The 22,457-nt window shown below is 33.0% G+C and overlaps 2 protein-coding genes across 2 annotated transcripts; both read left to right on the top strand.

Moving 5' to 3' along the window:
• Positions 1-5,802: 5,802 nt before the first annotated feature.
• Positions 5,803-8,568, top strand: LOC133287227 (plastid-lipid-associated protein, chloroplastic-like). Its single transcript, XM_061484792.1, has 3 exons — positions 5,803-6,289; positions 7,691-7,886; positions 8,034-8,568. The coding sequence occupies exons 1-3, from the start codon at positions 5,856-5,858 to the stop codon at positions 8,346-8,348; spliced, it is 945 nt and encodes a 314-aa protein (XP_061340776.1). The 5' UTR covers positions 5,803-5,855; the 3' UTR covers positions 8,349-8,568.
• A 6,789-nt stretch (positions 8,569-15,357) lies between these two features.
• Positions 15,358-21,175, top strand: LOC133287235 (pyrophosphate--fructose 6-phosphate 1-phosphotransferase subunit beta). Its single transcript, XM_061484801.1, has 16 exons — positions 15,358-15,538; positions 15,633-15,794; positions 15,917-16,038; positions 16,359-16,412; positions 16,516-16,622; positions 16,843-16,948; positions 17,236-17,299; positions 18,054-18,142; positions 18,307-18,438; positions 18,593-18,763; positions 18,858-18,973; positions 19,176-19,287; positions 19,442-19,526; positions 20,299-20,343; positions 20,674-20,742; positions 20,932-21,175. The coding sequence occupies exons 1-16, from the start codon at positions 15,358-15,360 to the stop codon at positions 21,006-21,008; spliced, it is 1,692 nt and encodes a 563-aa protein (XP_061340785.1). The 3' UTR covers positions 21,009-21,175.
• The last annotated feature ends 1,282 nt before the right edge of the window (positions 21,176-22,457 follow it).

Raw genomic sequence — 22,457 nt, 5'->3', positions numbered from 1 at the left:
TCAAATGGTTAAAGTTTCACTTATTAATCGATTAAACAAGCTTAAAACTCCAAAATGACAAAGAGGTGATCATGGCTCACCTCAAGAGCTCCAAACTCCGAAAATAAAACAGAAAGGAAGCCTTCAACACAACACCAAGGTTCTGACTTCACAAGGCCACGAATTTAAACCAAAAGCTTAGACCTTTCACCATCCAAATGGCACCATGAAGCTCAAAATGCCAAGAAGATGACCTCTCACACCAAAACTCAGAAAACAACCCTTAAACCCTACCAACCAGTGACCAAAAACTCAGAGTAAGGTTATCTACTCACCCTCAAAGCCAACTACTTAGTGTTTACAAGGTTTAAAGTGTATTAGCTCTCATAAAAATGGTGTCTTGAAGGATTTTGTGAAGAAAACTCAATGGAACAGTGAAAAGGGAAGGAGGCAGCAACTACACACACACAACCCATGCATAGAATGGCTGACAGCCTAGGGTTGTGTGCAAGTGACTATATATAATCCACTTAACACTAACCACACAGTATTAGCATTAATAGTTACGCTTAGCATTTTAATCCCAAACTTAGGATTCTGAACCTACTCAATTTTACAAGATTTATCATATTTTTATATTAATTTTCGCAGCACCTTTCCGGTACGCGTTTTTCCATAGCCAGTATCAGTTCTGGCACCAGTTCTCATTATTTTAACTTGAAACTTGAAATCACAGTCCTACATATTATTCTAGGAATATTCATGCACTTTTTATAATTTTCCGGGATACTTCATCGGTATGCATTTATACCGAGTAGCAGAACCGGTATCTGCACTTTTCGTCAGAAAAATGACTTTCAACATTAATACTCACTTTCTATAATTATACAAGCCTTATCATAATTTTTAGGGTCAATTATAGAATTATCTCATTAATCTCATAATTATCTAATTAATTACCTTAATTAGCGGTGCGGGTTCTTACACAATATGTCTTAGAAGAAAGTTACCATCAATTCTCTTGACCAATTCCTTCAACTTAAAAACAAGCCTTTGAATTCTTGGTTGAGCTAATGTATAATGGTCTTGCATACCATCAAGCAACTTTGACAAGCACTAATAGATATCAACCTCTATATTAGATACTTTATTTGGGGATAAATCAAACATTGACCATTATCTATCACTGGTAAATATTGCAACCAATCCAATAACTGCATTATGCATTTAAAATGGGGAAGCTAGATTATAAAGGTCCTTTGTGGTTTTAGCATCTTTTTCCTATTTTCTTTACTCAAGTTATTGTTCTAAACTGCTGTTAAGAAGAAACAAGAGTACATTGGATCAGAGCAATTCTTCACATCATCTGCTGGAAGTGCAAAAATTATGCACCTTAAGGTAACTCACACCATCTTACTGGTTTCTAACGTTGAACCATCCATAAAGATTATCATTCAATAAAATAAAGCGAACCAAATATATGATCAGTCTGAAAATGGACGAAGTTCATACATCATATATACCACCAGTTTATTGGAGCTTAATAAAGAAGGATAACAATAAATGCTACATTGCATATGCTAACCTAAAGCAATAACTCATTTGTCAACTACTTCAAACAAGATTGAGTACAGTATCCAAAGTATAAGTCGCACCTTCTAAACCTTATGTAGCTTTCTTAGCCAAGCTAAGAGCCAACTTTCAACTCAGAAAAAACCTACAACAACGAACACTAGGCTAAAACTAACACCAGGCACAAAAAGTAGGTATCAGTAATATCTAACTATGATTGAAGAATACGCTCTAATGATTTCTGAATTTGTTGTTGTTGGAAGAATGGTAACCTGCTTCCCTGTAATTCTTAAAGGAAAAAACAAGTATGAATCATTGTGATAAACTCATTTTGGGTGTTCATGTGGCTATTCCATAATATATTAACTATCCAATGACGTGGGAATAAAAATAATCTTGAAATGGTAATTAAGCTCGGAACGGTTACCTCTAATTGTTTTTCTCCTCCAATAAATGAAAGCCAATGTTAAAAGCATCACAATAATAGACGAAACAGTGCTCGTGACAACAACCACCTTTTTCGCATCTTTCGCATCTTCATTTGCTTGACACTAAATGAAGTAAATAGTCACTATATGCGGGGGGGGAATCATTTAAGGTAGAAATGCTCAATCTGATGCCCTATTTCTAGGAAGTTAGCTCTTAACTTCAATAATTCCTTGCATTGACGAGATAATGGACACATTCAAGCTATGGACAAGACTTGTAAAGGGACCTACATTTTGGGATAGTGCAAAAAAAATTTCGTTTTAGCAAGAAAAAATATAAATATTGACTATGCGAAGAATAGAATAAAAATTAAGAAAACTAAACCATTACAAATTATAGAAGTAAAATAAGACTTATATTTTCGGATTGTCAGGTAAGAAACATAAAATTCAAACAAAATCAAGTTGCCCAAGTGTTTGCAAGCCAAACATGGCTATTTGTCCTATCAAGTCAAGGAACACAACTTTAATCATACCTTCTCAGTAAGCCATAGGCCTATAACTTAACAGGTTCTATTGATTGAAAAACTAAAAGCCAATTAACAGTAGTCCTGGTCTGCAATAACTAAAAAGAAAAAGGAAATAATTGAAAAAGACAAGAACCTATATGCTAAGTCATCAAAAATAGTTGTTCCTTGTACATCGCAAATGCCCAAACGTCAAGATATGTCCCTCTATGTCAAACCTAGTAACCATATAATAACATTCATTTATTGAATTTTTTCAAGTAACTAAAATGATATTAAAAGAGGAAGAAAGTTAGAACCAATCTAAACCATAAAAGGCCATTTTCTTCAAATTAGCAGCTGGAATAAAAACCCAATAATGTGAACCTAGATTATAAAAGCTCTTTATACATTGTTCTAATAAATTATATAGAGATTTATGGTTGAAAACTTTCACAATAAAGTGTTTCACCATATTTAGTTTTCTGATAGTGGATTTCTGACTTGAGAACACGACAAAAGCAAATGGCAGCCAACAAACAAAAAATAGGACCAAGTATAATTTTCTAAGCAAAAACTACCCAAAACAGAATCAAATGAGTTTAGTTTCCTCCAGAAAACCAAATCAGGTTAAATTAAATACATTAACAAAAAATCAAATTCACATTCGGTCCGATGTCAAACAAAATAATAAAAACAGCCGCATGCATTTCAATTTGCCTCACCACATAATCATTACACTAGAACAGAAATGAATCATGAAAAAGAAAATTGAAAAATTAACATGACATTTTTTAAGATGCCTCACCTGATTAAATACTTAGGGTTACAAAATCCCAATAAGCAAATGCGCTTGTCTAGTTCCAGCACAATTCTACAAAAAAACAAAGGGGAATAACAGAAATAAACATAATAGGATGAAGGAAAACCTCATTAAGAAGGATCAATGAAAAGGGTAGAGGAGGTGGTTGTTTTGGAGAAGGAAGAAACACATTAATTGAGTTCGACAACAGATTTTATGGACAAAATAGTTGTCCATTGCGCGATTTTATAGCAGGTTGAAGCCGTTGATGATGAGATTAGATGTGAGAGTAGCAAGAACAACGTTGCAAGGGTTTAATGTTCTATTTATTGCACAAGACTTGATTTGATTATTTTTTTCTATTTCAAAATGAAAAAGTATTTTGATATAATGGGTTGTTGGCGTAGGGAAAAAAATAAGGAAAATAGGTTTAAGAAGAAAAAATGTGCCTTGTCTCAGTAAATTTAATATTCATTCAAAACCCAACCTGTGTAGCTTATTCTAGACGATTTAGTGGTAATTATTGTTAACCGCCACTGTCACGCCGACATCAAATCCTGAATTAGGCGTAATGGTAATATACTTATAGATAGACATACCATTATCGTAATTCAAATTTAAGAGTTTCTACTGAGTGAACATGAGCATAGCATAATTTTTTACCATAAACTTTAGTTGTTGTGTAAATAGGAAGGAGGATAAAACATAGGAAAGTGCAAAATAATTAAAAACCAAAACCGAACTATTAACAGAACTGAACTGCACTGCACTTAAAATAATTGATTTTACAAACTAGTTCATGAATTGAACTGGTTTTTATAGAACCAGTTCAAGAACCGAACTAGTTTTTAAAGAACTAGTTCAAGAACCTAAACGTTTTCAAACCGAACCGAACCGAACCGTTTTCGAGCCGAATTGAACTGATTTTTTTTTCTTTTTTTTCTTTTCAGAACAGGGTCGATCCGAACCGAACCGAATCGTTTCTAACCGAATCGAATCATTTTCGAATCGAACTGAATCGATTTTGAGGCTAACCAAACCGATTTTAAAGCGAATCGAATCGTTTAAACTAATATGGTTCAGTTTTTCAAAAAATTCTATTCAATTCAATCTATGCACACCTCTAGTAAAACATTAGAATATGGTTTGAAAAAGAAAAGAATATGGCAATTTCCAATTCCCAAGGAGAAGAACATGTGCTATGTTTAATCACCAAACAACAAACTGAAGGAATATTCTAGAGTATCCACGATGCCAATCGCAGAGTCTTGTACATTCATTGTCTCGGACATCTTCACTTTCCATTTTCGTTTTATAGTTTAATTTTGTCGTCGCAAATTCAAAGGCTTAAGAAAGTCCTCGTCCCCAAACTCAAAATATCCATCTGTTCTAATTTTTAGACCCAGGCCCATTTAATATGACCGCCAAAACCGCCTTCATTGGCCTTTAAGATTCTACTGTATAACACGTCTCTTTTCTTTCTCATTGGCATTTTGTGAAAAACCGGTATTACCCTTTTCCTTTCTTAACGAAAAATTGAAATAATTATCTGTCAATAGTCCAAAAATCGTACACCAAATAATTATTAGAGAATTCATATTATTTAGTTAAAAAAAAAGAGTATTCATATTTGATGTATTATGATTTAATCCGTTTTCGGATATTTATTAAATTTATTTATGAACAAAAAAAAAAGTTTTACTTTGTTACCCTAATACCGACGTATAATTGGTTGAATCTAAACAATTTTATATTTATGTAATTTTATAAACATACCATATTGAGAATTCATAAAAAACAAATTAATTTTATTTGAAATTTAATAAATTTGTAAAGTATCGTTAAAATTTAATTAAACATTTAAACTTATATAAATAGAATTGAATGAAGTGTTATGTTTAATAATTTAGTTATTTTACCTATTCTTAAGTAAGAATAATAATAATAGATTAAAAAGTACAAGAATTGAATACAAATTTAATAAATTTTAAACAAAATACATATTAAAAGTTACCTTAATTATTTTGCCTAATTCGATTAAGAACAGTACATAAATTATTAAAATAAGTGGATGGAATTCATATTCATATGTATTATACAAATAAAAGTTAACTTCAATCATATTTTTTGATAATTTATAAATTTTATAATTTATTTCTAAATTATATAAAGATAGTTGAATTCAATTTTTTTAATGGGATTTGCATTTGTCATTTAACATGACACAACAAACTTTTCTACACACACCATTTTGTGAGGCCCACACTTTTTGAAGAAAAAAAAGAGAGAAAATTACGACACACAAAACGAATCTATATAACATTACAACATAATTCTTATAATTTTTTTTTAATTATCATAAACGAAAGGACAAGATTGTCTTTCGATTTGAATGACACGCTCTTCACATTTTACAACGACATCAAGCTTTTATGACACGTCTCAATTGTCAATCTAAATCGTTGGTAATTGTCGCTTCTTAGGATGTTATAAATCTATCACTTTCTTTACTTGTCTATTGTATCTCTGTTCTGTTCCGTCTTCAACTCTTCTCTGAACCTGTGAACAATGGCGTCTCTCTCTAACCTCAGCCAACTCCGCTGCAAGACCCTGTCGGTCACCCTGCTCAACTCCGCACCCTCAATTTCGCCACCGTGCACCGTCGGGATTCGGAGCATACCGGTCGGAACACTGAGGATTTGGGCCAAATTTCCGAGGCCGATGCTGTGTGCCCGAGCTGCGACGAACAACGACGAGTGGGGCTCAGAGAAGGAGGACCCTTACACGGACGTGGCGGTGGCAGAGCCGGAGGAGAAACTGACGGAGACCGCGAATCTGAAGAAGGCTTTGGTTGATTCGTTTTATGGAACTGATCGTGGACTTCAAGCGAGCAGCGACACCAGGGCTGAAATCCTTGAGCTTATCACCCAGCTTGAAGCCAAGAACCCCACCCCTGCACCCACCGATGCCATGACTCTCCTCAACGGAAAATGGATTCTGGCGTAAGCTTCTTCTCAAAATTTACGGCAAAGGCTTTTTAATTGATGACACAACCACTCTATCTGTTAATTGATGCCTAGGTCAGGTTAAGCTTTTAGGACGGTACTTCCCATTGTTCACTCTTCAGCCTCACTTTATAGTTTGAATTTTTTCTATACATTTTTATTAGGAAAAATTTCAAAAATCTCTCTTTTTAAGTTTCTTTTATAATCACTTATCACTTTTCAAAATATTGAATTATTTATTCTCTTATTTATTATTTCTTTATTACTTACTTTTTTAACTTAATTTTTCATCCAAAAATAAAGTCAACCAAGTTAATTTTTTTTGAAAAATACCTTATCTACCCTTAAAATAAAATAAAAGAACACCGTAGAGGAATCTTTGATGTCCCGTGGCTGCGACTTGTTCACCTTATTTTCATCTGATCTGCCGTAGCCTATTTATTTATCACTATAGAGAATGTAAAGCACGACACTATACAACTCCGAAATAGGAGAGGAGAAAAATTGGTAAGAGTTGTCATATTGGATTTTGTTGATATGGATGCGTATCTCCTTTAGTCTGAAACTTGTGGTTCTGCAATTTATTTTCTACTGAATAATAGTTAATTGAATGCATTTTTTTTGAGTGAAAACAAATTTTAACATTTTCTCATGTGTAGGTTGGAAATCTTTTATACAAACATTTACAACGGTACCTTTTTTTTTTAGGGTAATTTTGGTATTTAAAAAAAATTAATTCTGTTAAATTTAGTTTTGAATGGAAAATTAACTTAGGAGATAAGTGATAAAGAAAATTTAAATAAAGAGGTAAATATTAGAAATTTTGGGAGGAGATAAGTGATTTTGAGTAAACTTAGAAGTGTTTTTGAAGTTTTTCCTTTTTATTAAGTGTTTTATCATGAGATGAGCCTTCTTATATTATAGAGATAAAAATCACGTGGAATCTATACTTTAGAAAAAGTGATATGTGAGATTCAATACCAGCACAAAAATTGAAGGATGTATAAAAAAATTTCTATTCTCGTGTTAGTATAAAACTCTTTTATTAATTCATTAATAGCAGTGCTATGTGGTCCTAGCGGAACTTAGCTAACTGGTTTTTGAATTTCTGAGAAAGCATCACATGTGATGGGAACAGTTGGTACAATCATTCAATTTCAATTAAGCTTTCTGACAGTGTTGTTTAGTTGACATAAAGGGCCCTTGGTGCCTTTTTCTTATTTTCGAGCTTACCATTAAATATTTAAATAGAATAGAAATATGGTGGATGAAAGTTGTATTGTATTGATTGTATTGAATGTACTGGTATATAATACTACTTACTATACATGAGGTCTTGAGGATTGACTTGATTGTGGTAGGTTCCTATTACCCATTGTTGGATTTGTTTTTCCGCAGGTATACATCATTTGCAGGTTTATTCCCATTGTTGGCAAGGGGAACACTGCCATTGGTCAAGGTAGAGGAAATATCTCAGACCATTGACTCAGAGAATTTTACTGTCCAAAACTCTGTACAGTTCGCTGGTCCATTGGCTACCACCTCCATTAGTACCAATGCCAAATTTGAAGTTCGAAGTCCAAAACGTGTGCAGGTTTGACAATCATATATATAAGAACTCACTGATGGAATGTTAAATATATAGCTAGCCTGTGAATTGAACATCTTTCTTGCATTGTGTTAGTTTAAGATATTGGTTTAGCTCCAGAAGTGCAATTTTTTAACCTTGCCTGTTATTCAGATCAAATTTGAGGAAGGCATCATTGGCACTCCACAGCTGACAGACTCGTTAGTGATACCAGAAAATGTGGAATTTCTGGGGCAAAAGATTGACCTCACACCTTTTAAAGGCATACTTACGTCTGTCCAAGACACAGCCTCATCGGTTGTGAGAACAATTTCCAACCAGCCTCCTTTGAAGATCCCAATTTCCAACAGCAATGCTCAATCGTGGTTACTCACTACATACCTTGACGAAGAACTACGCATCTCAAGGGGTGATGTTGGTAGTGTGTTTGTTCTTGTCAAGGAAGGAAGCTCTCTTTTGACAAGCTAAACACACCAGTTTGCTTGGTCATTATATAATAACTAGTTTTATATTTATAAATAAGCAACATGTCTGTATTAGATATGTAATTCTCAAGATGCATATATATAGACAGGACAGTGTGAATGCCGTGCTGCGTCCTGTCATGATCGATGTTTGTTAAGTGTGAAATTTTATGAGCACAAGCAAGAAGCATGAACTAGCTTCAAGTGATATGTTGTCAACTTTTCTACTTTCATTCCAATATATTTGGTAAGGTGATTAGAATGGAAATTAGTACTTATTAAGGAATAAACATTTTCACTTTTTTGGGAATAAACATTCCATTGCAAAGTGAAGAAAAAAATAGTTCAATCTATCCGGTCCGCATGATTAATGCGAAAATCTTTTTTGGGCCAAACCATGTTTTCTTATGCCTAAAAAATAATTGATAGAGGCCGATAGAACCCAAGTCGGCCCGGAGCTCAAAAGTTTTGTTGGCTCAAATACGTTCAAATTGAACCCATTTATCCTTATGAATAGCGTTTTTTTATTTTATTTTTTGGTAAAACATTTTCTTTTTTAGATGGAAGGTAGCTCATAAAAAGGTGGGTCTTGTAAGTTTTTTTTTTTTTTTTTTTTACAAATAGTGGATCCACAAATTTGTTTCTATGACATGAGATAAATTAACTCTTTAATATGAGATTAATAACACCCTTATTTATTTAAAGCATAAACATGAAAATGAAATAGAGTTATTCTTTTATGGGTAAGGGATTTCTCCACCGGAGATAAAGTTATATCCAGTGAGCTTAAAATGACGTCGTTTTGGAGCAGAAATTAAGGTGTTTTTGTAATTATAATATATTACAGGGTTATATTATTCTTTGTCATTATAATTTTTTAATCTTATAACCCAAAACGATGTCGTTTTGCGCTCACTAAAGATAACTTTATCTCCAGTGACTGAAGAAATACTTTTCCCTTATTTCATTATTAGTTCTTATCAATTACAAAATTATGACTAGTAATGAGTCGAGGCTACTCTTAGATCTAGGGGTGTTCAAAATGTCCAAAAGAACCAAACCAATCCATAACTAAACTGCTCCGCATTTAAAAAACTGGTTTTATATACAACTGTATTTTATTTTATAAACTGGTTATCTACCAAATCATAAAAAAATTGGTTATTAATAGTTATCCATGACCAAACTATTATACTTTCTCCTAGTTATCCTTCCTCCAATGAAGAGCTTGCCATGATCTGATTCCATTTGTTTTGATATCAACCATAACCAGTTAACCATGATTCCATTGAACAGATTCAAACAAAACCATTCATTTTGATGGGACAAAAGATGTGGATTGGGATGAAACCTAAACAAATCTGCTGATAGCAAAGCAAATTAGAAACAAGGATTCAACATTAGCATTTTCCCAAAATCACAGATGTGGCTTCAGCATTCCACTTTCCTACAACAAATATTGCAATTTAAATGCATCTTATAACGTTTCATTATATAATATATATTTTTCTATTCAGTTCAACACCATCTCAGTAAAACCATAACCATACATATCTTCTTAAACCAAAACTCACCAGTTATGCTTCTTCTCTTTCCATAACCTCCAAAAGTTTTTAGCCATGAGTCCTACATGGTTTTACCCAAAGACAAAAATCACCACCAACGTTAAGAAAATCAACGGAAATTTTGAATTTATTATAAAACCGGTTTTGAATTTGATAACCGATTTACGATTAATAACCGATTTTGATTTAAAATCGATTTTGAATTAAAACTAGTTTAAAATCGATTTTAACTCAAAACCGATTATAAACCATAAACTAGTATTGAAACCGGTTTCAAACCGGTTCGGTTTGAAAACCAAACCGTTTAAAACCAGTTCGGTTTGAAAATCAAACTGTTTAAAACCGGTTCAGTTCGTTTTTTCAAAACCGGTTATGAACCGTTTTATGCACACTCCTAGCTAGATCTGCTCGTTCATTAATAGTTTGTAAATTTTTTTACTCATTTATCAAAATTGTAAATCATTCTGCCACTTAACACCTACGCTAAATCATAAACTGATGAACCCATGTGCTTCTGTGATGGGCAAGAACATTTTACATTTTATTCAAGGTGTTTGCTTTAGCTGTTGGATATTGTTTGTGAGAAATTAGTACATAGTCATAACCTATTATAAATACATGAAACAACCGTTAACACTTTGCATCAAGACATTTAATTTTGCACCAAAGGAGCACACGGGCGATAACGACTAAAACATGAGGAGCTTATTAGAAATCTATCTGTCTATATATTAAGGGTCCATTTAGATGGGCTTTTGAAAAAAAATATTTGTATGAGTTGCTTTTTTTAAAAATTAAAGTTATTTTGTGTTTAGATGTAATATTTGAAAAGTACTTTTAAGTAAAAATATCATTTGGATGTTAAAATAAAAAAGTACTTTTTTAATATAAAATTACTGTTATGCCCTTTCTTTCTTTTTTCTTTTTTTACCCTTTTCTATTTTCCATCCCGTTGTATGTTCTTCTTTTTTCATCCTGTATTTGGTTCTGGTTTCTATTTCTTTTTCATGCTTCAATTTTTCTGGTGAAATTTACGGATCTCGCCACATGTTTCTTTTTTAGGATGTGAGATTCATAGTTATTCATGGTTTCTTTTTCAATGTTATTTGATAAATTCTGCTCAACTTTGAACTCCAAACCCCAACACGCTAAAAGTTTTATTGATCAAAATCACACTCTTGTGGATGCATGTGAACTGCCATTGATGGACCTTAACGGTCTAAAAAGTTCTAATGAAAGTGAAAGACTAGCAATATGCATGGCAACATCAGAATATGAATTACCCTTTTCAATTTTCAATACTTAGCGACTTCTTCGTATATCTCTCTCCCTCGAGTCTCGCCAAAAACCCAACCATGGTATACCTCTCTTCTCTTTCATCGATCGAAGCCATCTCAGATCTCTCTCTTTTTTCATCCTCAACCTTGGAAGTTTGCTGCGCTGAGACAGAATACTCGAACGGAGAGTCACGGTCAAATTTTAGCTTTTTGCTTCTCCTTCTTATAAAAGCTAAAAAATTTAGCTTTTCAGAAAAGCAAGATTTCTTCTTTTTCGTTGGCTTCTGCTTTTATTGAAAGCACTCATCTAAACATAAGTTTTTCTTCTAAAAGCACTTATTTTTTTAAAAAAAGCAGCTTCTAGGGAAGGAGAAGTCAATCAAAACAAGCACTAAAAAGGGTCCTCTTAATCAAATGATGATAGCTAGGTTGACCTTCTCTAGTATTATATGTGAAAGTGGTTCAAAATTTTAATTTCAGAACTCATCCCGAATCAGATCAGTCGCGAAATATTAACTGAATAGAATATCTTAAAAAAAAAAAAAATTGCTCTCGTAGCAAAAGATTTCTCTTGTTCTACATTATCAAATGTTTATTATCTCAACTATCTAGGTTATTGCTTTCCGTCGCTTTTATACTTTTAATGCAATATAGAAAATGATGTTATCTCAATAACACGAGACAACTACTATTTTGGACTCATTATGAATTACCTCTCTTTGTTCATGATATATGCGCCGACTTTAAACTTGGATATGTTGGATTCATTAGTTCGTGAATTGGCTTTATGTTTAAATAGTTAGAAATTTTTTAAGAATAACGACAACAATAATAATACTTCAATTGATTATATATAAGCATTTGATTTTATTTTCAGTTTGACTTACTTATGTTTAACTGAACATACACAATCATAATAGATTTTATATTGAGTGGCAAAGTTGAGCTTAACTAGTTGAAATTTAAATATTTAATTAATATAAAGCTAGAAGTTAAATCATTAAATTGGGTACATTGACCAAATTAATACAGTTTAAAACTAAATATTAAAGAAATATAATTTGAAAATTATTTATCGCAGTAATATAATTTAATCACATGTCCCACATTTGTGAAACTCACATGGTCAAAAGTAATCAAATTATATATATATATATATATATATATATATATATAATTTTAAATATTTCTAATTCTTGTTTTTTAATTTTATCTAAATTTATAAATTTTTACACACTACACAAAATACCCATTAATTTCTTATCATGTGACTCATGTTAATAAAATTAATATATAAAAGGATCAAATGAGAATATACGCTTGCGTCGAATTCACACGTGACAGATCCACCAACTTCAGCGGTGTCACCTTCCAATCACTAACGTTAGGTGAGCTCTTGAAGCGGGTGAAGGGTGTGCTTAACTCAAAGCATGAATCACTTCATCATATCACCAACCATGATCTGTTTATTTATTTATTTTTAATTTGGGATTTTTTTTAATATTATTATAATCTCTTTTAAAGCTATGTAAGATTATATTAAATTTTATATTCATTTTAATACAATGTAATAATTCAAACATTACAGTATTTTAATACAATATTATTATATTTCTCTAATTTTCCAATGTATAAGAAATTTAGTACACTATTTTGAAATAACAATATGATTAATAATAATAGAGATTACAAACGGGTTGGTTTGCTTCGATGTGTTAAAGGTCATTTTTTTTTTATAATCTGGAGGTATCCCCATTTAACCTCCTCCGATCACCTTGTCCTCGGGATACGGCTCTGTAGGCTAGCCCTTCATTGAAATAACGAGTGTATTGAGCTTCGCTACCGGAAGAAGGATGAGACTAATCTCCCTATTCGAGGAAGGAGGCACATTCTCTGGCCCTCAAAGATTTTTCAAGAATTTGTTTGAAGCAGAGTTTGAACCCCTGACTCAAGCAAACCCTTAGAAGCTTAGTTGACTGAGCTCCCGTCAAGGGTTAAAGGTCATTTTAAAACGAAACGAGGTAGATTAACTTATTTTTTAGTTTACAAAAAAAAAAAACTTATTTTTTAAATATGAGTTAGAAAAGTCAATTTACCTTGTTTTAAGTTAAACCGAATAATTTACAAAAGAAAATCAAATAATAAAAAAATAATGAATCAGACAGGTTAATTTGCCCAACTCATTATAAAAAAAAAAGATTCGACCTGAACCAGTCAGACTCATCACAAAGTACAAGTTAATAATATGACTTATCAGTTCTAGCATATTAAACGAGTTTATCTCTCGAGTCTAACTCACTTTATCATTTTTAACAAATAACATACACTATTTTAAAAGAACGTCAAGTATTAGATAAATCACACAACCATTAAATCATTACAATTTATATGAAAGGCGTATATAATTTTGACAACGAACAATGACTAAATCGGTGACAAATACCGACGGAAGCCGTGAGATCACCAAAGTTCAAACCATTAACAAATCTTATATCCAAAATTTTCTTAAAAGAAAAGACCCCATTTCTAGATTTTGTCTTTGGTATGACATAATAATAATAATAATAATAAAAAAAAAAGTGTTTGTCATTTAAAATGACATAAAATTATATCATTTTAAGAGAGAGTTAAACATAAGAAAATATTTTTTTATTTAAAATTTAACTTAAAAAAAATCATCAACTTTCTCTCTTATGATTTTTATTCCTTGTGTCTATCTTTCTCTTAAAATGACATAACTTATATCGTTTAAAATGACAAACATCAAACCCATAATAATAATAAGGAAAAAGTTTATAAACCACTCTTTGGTTTATTTTTTTATTACTTACATCCTTATGCTGTTTTTTTATTAATTATTCTATTGTAATTTTTTTTTCATTTAAGTCTACCTTTAACACTATTAGTAATTAAGTCAACTTATTCATTTCACTCTTATTTTATGTTTGGTAAAATCTGACCCAAAAAACAAAAATGGTCAAAACTCTCCACTATAATGAATCGACATCTTACCCGCCATGGTTACAGGTGGGAAAGTGGGTGGTCCGCCCTGCTCCATCCCTCCCGTCATTAACCGGTCAAAAAATGAGCCAGTTCGTCTCGTTCCGCTTTTAAAAGTGAGCTAAAAAATTCAGCTCGTCCCGTTCCGTTTGGCGGATTGGGCGAGTTGGCCCGCCAACCCGAGCCTATTTTGCACTGATCCGTCTCGGCCCGTCTATGCCCACCATCAACCCGCCAAAAAATAAACTCGTCCCGCTCCATTTTTGAGATAGGTTAAAAAACTCACCCGCCCTGCTCCGTTTAATGGATTAAACGGGTTAACCCGCAGAGCTGAACCCGTTTTGCTAGCTCTAGCTATGGTAAACTAGACGAGGCTCAAAGATTTGTAGAAATGAGTTCTTCCATACAGCAGAGTGGCAGAGGCAATAGGACCTTCACCGTTGAATGATTTACAGGTTGTTAAAACTCTTAAACCATGTTTATTAAATAGTTACTGGCAGCTGATTAAAGTGACATTGTGCTATTTGTGCAGGCATTAAACTTTCGGCTAAGGATCCATGTATTTATTATTGGATTAATATATATTCAGAGGTCCGTGGTGTGATGGAGCATACCATTCATCATATATCGCTCTTTTTTTATATTTGCTTTGAACATTACTATTGCCCGTTTTATCACATCAGTAAAATGAACAAATTACTTCAATTATTAATTGTGTTAAAGATAATTTTGGATGATAAAAATCACAAAAATTAATTAATTAAAAAAATATATATATATATATAAAGATGCAAGTAATAAAAGAATAAAATCATTGGTTGATGAACTTTCCATAATAATAATGATAGGCTAATACTTTTTTTATGTTATATGAAATAGCATTATCTGTATAGATATAATTATGTGAGTCTCACAATTTAAAAAGAAAAATATTAACTCAAATTTTAATATGTGTATAACATGATATAAATTTTTTCATGTAACATAAAAAAAATTATTTCTAATAATAATAATAAGGTAACAAAGCGGATCGGGATATTCATTTTTCGGGTTTGAAAGACTTTCTGCGTCCGCTTTTCAAACCTACTTCTCTGCTTTTTCAACTTTCTAGATTTACGCTTCGCTTCACCACACACACGCACTCTCTCTCTCCCCCTGTGTGTCTCCCCAAATGGCACCATTTCTAGTACCTAACGGTGGATTCGCCCACGGTTCACTCACCGGTCGATTCGCCTCCGTATACAGTGAGGTCCAAAGCAGCCGTGTGGACCACGCGCTCCCTCTTCCCTCAGTTCTCAAAAAGCCTTTCACCATTGTCGATGGTCCCCAAAGCTCTGCTGCTGGGAATCCAGGTCAATCTCCTTCCTTCATATCGATCCATATTTGATCTGTTTCTGTAATGTCTTTTACTCTCTATTCACTGTCAATGTGCGTGTGTGTGTGCAGATGAGATCGCGAAGCTGTTTCCGCATTTGTTCGGTCAGCCTTCAGCAAAGTTGGTTCCGAGCGATTCGCACTTGGTGCAGCCCGATCACAAGCTGAAGATTGGTGTGGTTCTCTCTGGAGGCCAGGCTCCTGGAGGTCACAACGTCATTTCTGGAATCTTCGGTAATGCTCATTCTAAATCCAACTCAATCTATTGTTTCTTCTTCTTTTTTGCATCTAATAATAGCTAGATATGTGTAGTTATTACGTTTTTTCAACTCTTATTTTTTTGTTTTCCGTCTTAGATTACCTGCAAGAGCGCGCAAAAGGAAGCACATTGTATGGTTTCAGAGGTGGTCCTGCTGGCATCATGAAGTGCAAATACGTTGAACTCACCTGTGACTATATTTATCCTTACAGAAATCAGGTCCGTTTTTTCTTTTTCACAAGTTTTTGGAACGTAATCATGCTTGTTTAGCTGAATTTTCGAAATGGTTGTTGTGGATTTATTTGAAATAAAAAAGTTTATTTACCCGTCACCTTGATTTTTTTATTTTATTTTATTTTTTTATATATATATCATGACTTCTGGTGCTGTCTGAGCGTGATGCATTTGAGATTTGACATGCTTCTTATGCCTGTTCATACATGTGAATATTTTAGCTTGTCAAGAACTGTTACGCCTCTTTTTTTTATGTCAACGATCACAAGATTTTGATATATGATTATAACAATTTCTGTTGGCAGGGTGGCTTTGACATGATTTGCAGTGGGAGGGACAAGATTGAAACTCCAGAGCAGGTGAATGCCGTGAGGCTACATATTTTCTATATGATAATACATTTGAGCTCTTATATATTTTCTTTAAGTCTGAGGAGTAATTCAGTTTACTTAAATGGTATAGTTTAAACAAGCTGAAGAAACAGCACAGAAGCTAGACTTGGATGGGCTTGTTGTTATTGGTGGAGATGACTCAAACACAAATGCATGCCTCCTTGCTGAGAACTTCAGGTTAGTTTTATGAAATTTTATTTATGGCAGTCTGTGTTCTAGGAAGCTTTGTTAATGAAATGGTGTTTTCATGTCGGTTTATATTAATCTTCAAGGTCCTTTTACCAGTTCGTCTATTATGTAATTAGTTTTGTATATACATATGAAGAGAAATAATTTCCGTTTTTTGAGTATGTAAAGTGTTCCTGTTTGTTTACTAGTTTAATATGGATTTATGCAGGAGCAAAAACTTGAAGACACATGTGATTGGATGCCCTAAAACCATTGATGGTGATTTGAAAAGCAAAGAAGTTCCCACAAGTTTTGGGTTTGATACTGCATGCAAGGTGAATGAACATATGCAGTCAGTCTTCACTGTGCATTTGTAATTTTGTTTGCTCTATTCTAGCCCGTACATTTTTAAACATTTCAAATATGTGATTGGTTTATAAGTGATTGCAATAGCATTATGATATTTATAAACTCTCTTTCCTAGTATTAGTTCTAAATATTAATTTGTAATGCATATTTTTTTATTTGCTAAATGTTGTTAGATAATATATACCTTTTTGGGTACATGTTGCATGATCACAGGACCTAACTATTCTCACATTTTAATGTTAATTTAATACAGATATATGCAGAAATGATTGGAAATGTTATGATAGATGCCCGGTCAACTGGAAAATATTACCATTGTAAGTATATGGAATTGAGAAACCCTTTAGATCTATTTAGCTATAAAGACTGAAGAATTTGCAGAGTTGCACATACCAATGTTAATGCATCACCTTGGACATTGATGTTGTTACTATTCTGTACTGCTTGTATTGCTTTCCACTTCTTTCAACATGTGCAGATTTACTTTTTTAAACTTTTTTTGCTTTAGAACCACTGCTATCATTTGCTCTTATTGTATCATCTGAAGACCTGAGGTCATATTTTCATTTCTTTTGTTTGAAATTGCAAAGACTGCCATCTACATAACAAAACCATTTTTCAATACCCAAATGAGGAATATTCTATCTCCTTTTATTATAAATTATTCATGATTTTTATCCTTGTCTTCACCCCTTTGTTTATATTCAAGCAAAATATTGACAAAATGCTTTTGTCTATCCTTATCTTCACCCCTTTGCTTATATGATATCACCCATTTCATTCTACTTGAGTTAGAAATGCCTTGTTCATACATCATCTTTGCCTTATGTCAACATTTCTCCTGTTATGTGATTTTTCTACTCTTGATTCTTTTGAGTTGTATTAGTACTCATGCTCTTGTGCTGTTGAAGGGTTTATTGATTTTCATGGCATTTTATTGAGTCATTGGCAAGTACATAAATATTAACTATATACTATACCCTCAAGTACGTGTGTGTGTGTGTGTGTGTGTTCATTATTTTTTCGCTCGATTTCAAATAATAAGTAAGACATACCATCATCTGTCTGCAGTTGTGCGGCTTATGGGGCGTGCAGCTTCACACATTACGCTAGAATGCGCTTTACAAACTCATCCAAACATTACTATTATTGGAGAAGAGGTTTGTCATATAAGTTTTTTATCAGTTTATCTAGTGTCTGTACACTCTTGGGGTGGATGAAATCCAAACAAGATGATTTCCTGTTGATCTTGTGATTAAATTTTGATAATTGGTCAGGAGCCCTTATCAAAAAACTTGATTTCACCTGTAAATATGCGTTTCAGGTTGCTGCAAAGAAGCTGACGCTGAAAAATGTCACAGACTATATTGTAGATGTTATTTGTAAAAGAGCTGAAATTAATTATAACTATGGGGTCATTCTTATCCCTGAAGGTCTAATTGATTTCATTCCTGAGGTATCTATCCCTCTGCATAAACAGAGCTTATTTACCAGTGTTTTTTCTCTTTATGAGCTTGTGATTATGTATTGGTGCTGTTAATATACAATCAGTATAAAAGAGCACCCTTGCTGATGATGCTCATTTGTACATGGTGTTGTGCTATTTGCAGGTCCAGCATCTTATTGCAGAACTCAATGAAATTCTTGCCAATGATATTGTGGATGAGGGTGGGTTATGGAAGAAGAAACTCACTGATCAGTCATTGAAGCTTTTTGATTTATTACCTCAAGCAATCCAAGAACAATTGATGCTTGAAAGAGATCCACATGGAAATGTTCAGGTGCCTAATGTTGTTATAGTGCTATCTTGCTATGTATTTGATCCCTGTATGCAATTTGAATCATCAATGTTAACATTGTTTTATTCCCATTTAGGTTGCCAAGATAGAAACAGAGAAAATGCTTATTCAAATGGCTGAAACTGAGTTGGAGAAGAGAAGGCAAGAAGGCAAATATAAAGGCTTATTTAGAGGGCAGTCTCACTTTTTCGGGTATTTTATCTAATTTTGATATTATTATTTCGAGCTATAAATTCCAATACATATTGCTGTGAAACAAAAAAAGGTTCTAGAGACATGCTTTGTTATTCACCTTTAACTTGGATTAAAATTTCTATTGATCATATATACGTTAAGTGTGATATGACTTCATTGTTAGAATTTGAAGTTACCCACACTTGTTTAAAATATGCAGTTATGAAGGGAGATGTGGTTTGCCAACTAATTTTGATGCTACTTATTGCTATGCTCTGGGTTATGGTGCTGGCGCCCTCCTTCATAGTGGGAAGACTGGACTAATATCATCAGTTTGTGCTTCTCTTAATGCCTTTATCTTTTGATTATCAAATTACATATTTCTTCTAGATTGATGTTGATAATTGATTGTTTTTTGAAATTGTTTATTTCATAATAGTTAAGTCATCAACTTAATTCTTGAATTTGCTATAATATTTTGATCAGGTTGCGAATTTATGTGCTCCAGTTGAAGAATGGGTTGTTGGTGGAACTGCACTCACCTCACTGATGGATGTGGAGAGGAGACACGGTACACATTCTGATCTATGGGAGCTTTTGCTTTACCCAACGGCTATTAACTGAAATATATGCTTCCAGGCTTACCTTTCGATACAATGTCGTAGCAAAACTTAGATCCATAGTTATACCGTACTCTGTTGCTAGTGTAATTGACAATCAAATGCATTTGAAGTTAGAAATATTTTCTTTTATGTATTTTTGGACCATCTCCACGATTGATTAAAAAACCGGATTGAACCAGTCGGTTTGATCGGAAAACTGGTAAATCGGACAGGTGGTTTGTTCAAACAACTCTAAAACCGGACAACCAGAGACTGGTCAAAAACGGGTTTAGAACCGATTTGAACTGCTTTATTTATTTTCTAATTCAAACAATTATTTTTTGAGCCAAATAAAGACCCAACGCCAAGCTATAAATGCCCACTTATGAGACTTATATATGGGTATTTTGCCTCATTATTAGTTTTTTTTCTTCTTGCAGGATGTATAACATGATCTTTTATGCTAATTTAAAATTTTAACTAACTTGATTTCTTATGATTTTATGTTAGTTTGGTAATTAATACATTAAAATATATATTTAATTATCATCCGTTCGACCATGGTTCAATCACGGTTTGTCCAGTGAACTGTAAACCAATTCCTTCACTGGTCTGGTTTCAAAAACATCGGTTTTTACAACCTCTTGTTATATTAAAATCAGAAAGTTTGTATGTGCTGCATTTAATATGAATGCTTTCTCCATTGTTCTGCTGTTTATGCATATGAAATTTTCTTTGCAGGTAAATTCAAGCCTGTGATCAAGAAGGCAATGGTGGAGCTTGAAGGTATATATATTCATAAAAACTTTAATAATCCACTAAAAGTAGCAAGTGAACTGTGTTTTTCACCCATGTTGAATTAGAAAAATGAAATGAAAGGGACGGTGAAGTGTTTACTTTTGGGTTCATAATGATATACAAAAGATTAACTCGTTATTTCTTTTTACTAATCACCATGACATACTTGGACATCCAAACTTTAGTGGCTTGATCCAGATTGTCAGTTATTTTGAAATATAGATTTTTCAATATCGGATGCTATAATGATTGCACTTTTAACATCAGTTCCAATTATCTTGGATAGTGAATGACTATGTTCCATATTGCATCATTCAGGGGCACCCTTCAAAAAGTTTGCCTCCTTGAGGGACGAATGGGCACTGAAGAATTGCTACATCAGTCCAGGTATGTATTGACTGTTATTTCATCTCTTGTTTCCGCTGCCTTTGCTTATGAAAAGTCCTGTTCCTTTCCCAGTTTATATTGACCTTTAAGTTGACTAGAAAACAGTGCTATAGGTTTAAATCTACTTCTATGTTGAACTGGAGTTCGTTTACATAAGTTCGTTGCTCACGATGATGATTTTCATTATAGGTCCAATTCAGTTCACTGGCCCAGGATCCGATGCAGTTAGCCACACTCTACTCTTGGAGCTTGAAGCACAAGCTTAGGCGTACTATGAGGTCCTTGTTTTGACGGTGGCAATTCATGTTGTTGTTTGGGATCTTGCAAATATATTTGATCTGAGACAAGCTAGGGTTTTTGTGTACTTTAGAAATTTACCCTTTCGCTGGTTGAGGTGCATGAATTGATAAACTCTTATGTTGCATTCTGGCATCGGCAATTTATGTTCATGACAGTCATTGCATAGTTTAAGTTGAAAGTTCTTATTTGCCTGATACTGGTTATTGAGGTAATTGCATGTCTGCTCCAAGCTTAGATTACCAGTCTCTGAGCAAGATGCATGGCAGAAAAAATCCACTTCCCACTGAAATTCATGACAGCTATGGAAATTTTTTCTCCATGCTTCTAGGCCAATTGTACTCTTGTAATATACACATTTTTCACTTTTGTAATTTTTTGTGGGAGTTAAATAGGAGGTGCAAAATACGTGGATAGGAAAAGGGTAAAGGATTCGGAGAGCCACTCCTGTACAGTTCTCCATACATCAATTAACTGGAATAAAAATAAAAATAAAAGGAGAATGTGACCTAGTAGAAAGTCAAAATTTTGGCATCATTGCATAGCATCGAATTCTTGATTTTCTTTTTAAGGCATTGAATGTTAACTACATTTTACTGAATTGTTTTTACGGTTTGGATTATTATCATTTTTTACACGTGAGAAAACTGTCGTTTGAGGATTTAAACAAAAAGTTTTTTACTTTTTTTATATTGTCTCGTTGTAACTTGTAAATCGTTATATCAAAATTTGAAACAATTTTCTAAGCTTGTGAATAAAAAGTATTCTTTGGTCACTCTATCCACGGATCAGGATTCAGGATTAACTCTGGAGGATCTACGTCATTAAAATAAATAATTTTAGGATGAAATATTAAAATAAAACCTGCAGTGATGATAAGCAGCCATTAGACCTTGAATAACACGTCCTGCATATATTAAACGAAGTGAAAGATCCTGCTTCCTCTTTCCATTTCTCCATCTCTTAAAATCGAACTTGCACTCCTGCCATATCCATGGGAGGGGGTACAGGAGAAAAGAAACCAGAAAGGCTCCGAAAAAATTAAACATACTATGGGCCGTTTGGATGAGATTTCAAAACAATAATTTTTTATGCCTTATTTATTTTAGAAGTATTTTTTACAAATGTTAAAATTATTTAAATTTTGAAAAAAATAGTGGTTTTAAAAAAAAAAATTTAACTTTTAACTTTTTTTTTTAAAGCTACAAATTTTGACTTTTTTATGACTTTTATTTTTTTCAAAACAGACATTCAAATGAATTTTGTAGTAGATTTTTTTTTTCTTAAAAAAAGCTCATCCAAACATGCCTGTATACTTGGATTCATTGCAGAAAAATATTGAACAAATCGTACTCCTGTCTTCTGGTTTTGGGCCGAAAACTTTTAATTTTTTGGTCAGTTGTAGACTTGTAGCTATT

Source organism: Gastrolobium bilobum, unplaced genomic scaffold, assembly GCF_033153095.1.
Source record: "Gastrolobium bilobum isolate Gb01-03AN ecotype WA unplaced genomic scaffold, APGP_CSIRO_Gbil_v1 utg609, whole genome shotgun sequence".
NCBI classification, from domain to species: Eukaryota; Viridiplantae; Streptophyta; class Magnoliopsida; order Fabales; family Fabaceae; genus Gastrolobium; species Gastrolobium bilobum.
This window is presented reverse-complemented; position numbering and strand designations above follow the sequence as displayed.